Consider the following 5,574-nt stretch of genomic DNA (forward strand, 5'->3'; position numbering starts at 1 on the left):
TTACTTCTTTTCATAATTTCCTTCCAGATCAAGTAAACATAATTTGGTGAGAGGTCGTCTGTAGGTTCCAATAGTTGTTTTAACATCGACCACTCTAATGTTTCCATCTGCACCGGGATATACTGCAGTGACAATACCTTTAGGCCATGTGTTTCTCGAAAATTGCGAGTCGATAATGATGACTACATCGCCAATACCAATTTTTCTTTTAGAAGATGAGAACCACTTCGTTCTTTTTGTCAGGACAGGAAGATATTCCTTGATCCAGCGTCGCCAAAAATGATCAGCCAAAAGTTGTGATTTTCTCCACTGTTTTCTTGTGACTAAATCATTCTCGTCAAATTTTCCTGGGATCTGAGCTGCGCTGGAAGTACCTATCAAAAAATGGTTCGGTGTGAGTGCTTCACTATCTGCATTGTCCAGTGAAACGTGAACTAAAGGCCGACTATTCACTAAACTTTCCGCTTCAATCAATAAAGTTTGTAAAACTTCTTCTTGTGGAGATTTATCTTTTAAGATAATACTCAGTGTTATCTTTATCGATTTAACTAAACGCTCCCAGCTGCCACCCATGTGAGGAGCAGAAGGAGGTATGAAGTTAAATTCAATATTATTTGTTGTCATGCTTGATGTCATTCTGTTTTGGTCAAAATTTTCTATTGCATTTTTCAGCTCTCTTTCTGCTCCTCGTAGATTTGTGCCATTATCTGAAAATATTCTCTTGGGGCATCCTCTTCGACCGATTAATCTTCTGATTGCCATTATCGCCGAATCTGTGGTCAAAGAATGAGCTATTTCCAGATGAACTGCACGGGTGCTCATGCAAGTGAAGAGTACCCCATATCTCTTTTCACGTCTACGGCCAATTGAAACTTGCATAGGTCCAAAATAGTCCATACCGGTCGTAGTGAAAGGTCTTACGAACGAACCTAGTCGGGATTCTGGCAGTGGGGCCATCTCTGGAATTTCAGGTTTTGCTCTTCTGTTTTTGCAAAACTGACATTCTGTCCAAGAATTTCTGACCGCTGACCTCATATTCAGAATCCAATATCGTTGGCGTAGTTCGTTGGCGACAAATTCTTGTCCACTATGTGCTGATTTGTTGTGATAATAACGAATTAGTAATTTTGTGAAATAATTTTTTGGCTCGAGTATGATGGGAAATTTTGCATCATCCGTTAAATCGTTGGAATATATTATTCTGCTCCGGACCCGTATAATATCTTCGTGATCTAAAATTGGAGACAATTTGGACAATTTGCTGTATGATTCAACCATTCCACTTGACTTAAGAGACTGGAATTCTTCTGAAAAATCTTCACTCTGAACACATCTTATCCATAGTTTTTCGGCTATTTCCACTTTGCTCATCGTCAGTTCTCCATCTATGGGTGATTTCTTCTTGACTTGTTGTAAAAATCTCAACATCCAAGCTGTTGTACGAATGAGTTTTAACCACCTTGAGAATCTGGTAATTTTTGGCAATGCTTCTGTTATATTCACCTTAACGGTTACACCTACAAAACATTTTTTATTTTCCGAAGTATCAAAATCGGGAATCTGATATTGGGGCCATTCTTCAGTTTTATTCTTAAGGAAAGGAGGCCCTTCCAACCATCTGCCACCAGTTTTCCATTCATTTTGATAATTTTCCCTCGTGGCATCATCGGCAACATTTTCTTTTGTCGATATCCAATTCCATTCTCTAGCATCGGTATTTTCTACAATTTCAGACACTCGATGGGCAACAAATGGCTTGAAAATAGTTGGATTAGCTTTTATCCATCCAGCTACTGTTTTGGAATCAGTCCAATAGAAACATTTGTGGATATTCAAACTATGGTTCTCTTTTATAGTCACTGCTAATCTGCTACCCAAAACTGCAGCCTGAAGTTCAAGTCTAGGAATCGAAACGATGTTCTTGATAGGTGAAACTCTTGATTTTGCCATTACGAAAGAAGTTTCTATCGAATTTTTTTTTGTGATTCGAAAGTATGCAACTGCGGCATAAGCCTGGGCACTCGCATCGCAAAAAATGTGGAGTTGAATTTCTTGTGCTTCAAATAAATTCAGAACGTAGCACCTTGGAATACTCAGATTAGTCAGTCTTTCGATATTTCGTACCCATTTTTTCCATTTAAGTTCCAACTCTGAAGTTAACTCGTCATCCCAGCCAATTTTCGAGAGCCAAATTTGTTGCAGTAAGATTCTAGCTGTGATGGTAAAATTACTCAAAAATCCGAATGGATCAAAAATACTCATAACTGCCTTCAAAACTTCTCTTTTTGTGACACTCTTCTGTGTCAAAGTCCTAATCTCCTCGTTGCTCCATTTAATTGAAAAGGAGAATGTATCTTCGTTAGGGTTCCAGAAAAGACCTAAAATTCTTTCGGTTGGTAGAACTGCTTCTTTTTCGAGATTCATATTTTATTGATGGTTACTTCTGTATTCCTCCGGAATATTTCTCAGAACTTCTTTGGAATTACTCGCCCAGTTTCTGATTGTGAAGCCACCTCGTCTTTGAACCTCGATTACATCCGATGTCACCTCCTTTGCCTCCTCGATGGTATCGAAGCTATCCAGGTAATCATCAACATAATGTCTTTCAGTAATGGCTTTGAATGCTTTCGGATAGGATTGTTTAAATTCTGCAGCGTTCTTCCTCATGACGAATTGAGCTGAGGTTGGTGATGAAACCGCACCGAATATCATGGCCACCATTTCGTACACATCAGGATTTCTTTCATACGTTCCTCTACCTTTCCAAAGGAAAAGTTGTGCATTTCTGTCTTCTGGTCTGATAAAAACTCTATGAAACATTTCTTGAATATCTGCTGTTACTGCAATGTTTCTTTGTCTGAATTTAAAAATTACTCCAAGCAGGGAGTTCAACAGATCGGGACCTTTCAGAAGAACGTCGTTTAGACTAACACCATTTGTTTTCGCCGCAGCATCGAAAACGAATCGTATTTTGCCTGGTTTGTTTTTATTTGTCACGGCAAAATGTGGTAGAAACCACCTACGTCCGCTTCTTTGTTGGACTTCACTATAGGACAATTTTCTAGCATAACCTTTCTCAACATACTCTTCAATTTTCTTTTCATATTCGATTCCAAATGCTTCATTTATAACCATCTTTCTTTCGATAGACTTGAGCCTAGTCAAAGCAGTGAATTTATTGTTCGGTAATTCGACATCATCGTTTTTCCACAAAAGGCCAGTTTCCCATTTGTTTGGACCAATTCTTCTCGTGGTTTTTTCTAGAATTGCTTCAGCTCGAAGTACGTCCGGATTTTGTTCTTTATTATAATATTTCACTCCTAAACAGTCAATTTTGAATGAATTTTTCACAAGTTCTTCCAATTCTTCATATTGATGCATAACAAAGAAGGAAAATTCTTCGTCTACTCGCCCCAAATAATTTTTGCCGATATTTCCGTGTAAAACCCATCCTAATTTTGACTTTGATAGAACTGGATCATTTTTTCCTCCTTCGTGAACTTCTCTGGCAATAATTAGGTCTATATTATCCTGTCCAATAAGAATTCTTGGTTGTGCATTGACTAAAGATGATAATTTCCAGTTCTGCAGGTATCGGAATTTTTGTGACATACTTTTCATATCAACTGACTGAACCGGAAGACATAGATTTTTGACTGTTCTGACATTGTTCAGAAGATAATTAGTTTCTTCATTTTTTCCGCGTATCTGCATATTGACCCTTTTCGAATCTGTCTCCTCAGAGGTCATACTGTTTGTCCATTTTATCTTCAGTGCTTCACAAGGTCCGGTCGCACCAATTTCATCTGCTAACTTGGCGTCGATCATAGTAATGGTGGAAGCTTCGTCGAAAAGTGCATATGTTAGAACTTTTCCTTTAGGACCAGTGAGTTCAACGGGGGCTATCCTTAAAAGAACTTCGTTCTTCTCTCTTCCCTTGATGTGGTGATTGACTCGCTCTTCCAAATAAGAATTTCTTTCTGGTTCTTTATGAAGTAAAGGATTGTGTTTGAACAGACAACCATTCACGTCGCACTTCTTTTTACTTTTACAGAATTTTGTATGATGGGAGGACGAAAGGCAGGTAAAACATACTTTGTTTTCTCTGGCCCAATTCCAACGATTATCGATTTCAATTTTCCTGAAGGAATTGCATTTTTCAACCTTATGTCCGTCTTTCTTGCAATATTTACATTTATAAACTGTTTTCTCCTGTTGGATAGATGTAGAACACACATATTTCTTCCTTTTCTCTTGATCATGTTCTGGTACAACATACATGACAGCTTCGCTAGTTTCAGCTAACCATTGAGAGAACTCCATTATAGAAACCTTCTTGAGTTCTTTTTTTAGCTCCACAACTTTCCTCCCCCATTCCAATTTCAGGTTCGGACTTAGTTTTCTCACGACATCGCACAGTAACTGGGGATTTGAGGAGTACTCCTCGCAGTTGAGGCTTTGGATAGTTACTGTTAAATTTTGAACTTTATTTGAGAAATCCAAAACAGTGTCTAATTTTTCTTCTTTCATATCAGGAATTTTTCTAACAGAGTCAATGAGATCTTGAATAATAACTTCTGGTCTACCATATCTCATCTCAAGGGTCTCAATTATTCTGTCTACTTCTTGTGTGAATGTTAGTAAAGCACTTACAAATTCTTTAGCCTTACCTTTGAGGCTTTTTTGTAACCGTACCATGTTTTCTGCTGTTGAAAATCCGCAAATCTTAGTAGTTTCTCTGAATTGATGAATGAAGTTCATCCACTCCCCTGGTTCTCCGGAAAATACTGGAAGTTCTTTGCTGAAAGATTGTCGAGCCATAAATTGTTTTATCGTCAGCTCTTCCGCCATATTTTCAGGATTATTAGAATATTTAGGTTCTTGAGAATTAACTACATATTTGTATTCTGGATTGGGATCGTACGTATTCACCCATTTTTCTACAAAAGACGACTTGCTGACCACAGATTTTATTTCTTCGTCGTATGAGAGATGGCTAGAATTTCCATATTTCAGTTGTGCCATTTTGAATTCAGTTTCTTTATCCAATAATTTCTTTTCGATTTCTGCCAATTTCCGTTCTCTTTCGAGTTCTATTTCTAATAGCTGACATCTTTGGGATTTGCTACTCGAAACTTTGCTGCTTTTCCGGGTTGTGACTGACTTGTTTTGGGAGGTCTCATCCATTTCTTTTTCGGACCTTATGAAAACTCCTTGTTCATTTTCATTTCTCCTGACGTTGTCAAAGTCAGATTTTTCATATCCATATCTACTTGGAGGTCTACCTTTATTATTTCGTTGGCTTCTTCTTACAGGTAAGGACTTTGCAGATTTGTTCTCCATAAAGCCGTTCTTTTTGCTCGAAGGACCACTAATGTAAAGACCGTCTGTTATTTAGATTTTTTATAATTTCAGGAGGAAAAGTTTTCGTGTCTGGACAAGAGTTTTATTTTTTGACAATTAATCTTTTTTTTAATATACACACTCGATTCTAACATAAATCATAGCAACAAATAACTTATTTACAATGAAATTGAAAGTTCGTAGTAACAATAGTAGTCTGCAAGGGGTGCA

The 5,574-nt window shown here is 37.6% G+C and overlaps 2 protein-coding genes across 2 annotated transcripts; both read right to left on the reverse strand.

Annotated features, from left to right (window-relative positions):
- On the reverse strand, positions 1-1,950 carry LOC123311733. Its single transcript, XM_044895804.1, has one exon. It carries the CDS (start codon positions 1,948-1,950, stop codon positions 1-3), a length of 1,950 nt encoding a protein of 649 aa, XP_044751739.1.
- A 477-nt stretch (positions 1,951-2,427) lies between these two features.
- Positions 2,428-5,343, reverse strand: LOC123311734. Its single transcript, XM_044895805.1, has one exon. The coding sequence runs from the start codon at positions 5,341-5,343 to the stop codon at positions 2,428-2,430; it is 2,916 nt and encodes a 971-aa protein (XP_044751740.1).
- Between the last annotated feature and the right edge of the window lie 231 nt (positions 5,344-5,574).

Source organism: Coccinella septempunctata, chromosome 4 (assembly GCF_907165205.1).
Source record: "Coccinella septempunctata chromosome 4, icCocSept1.1, whole genome shotgun sequence".
In the NCBI taxonomy this organism is placed as follows: Eukaryota; Metazoa; Arthropoda; class Insecta; order Coleoptera; family Coccinellidae; genus Coccinella; species Coccinella septempunctata.

Bases quoted from the DNA above. Each gene is read 5' to 3' on its own strand.
- LOC123311734 (XM_044895805.1), bottom strand. From the start codon at position 5,343: ATGGAGAACAAATCTGCAAAGTCCTTACCTGTAAGAAGAAGCCAACGA.
- LOC123311733 (XM_044895804.1), bottom strand. From the start codon at position 1,950: ATGGCAAAATCAAGAGTTTCACCTATCAAGAACATCGTTTCGATTCCT.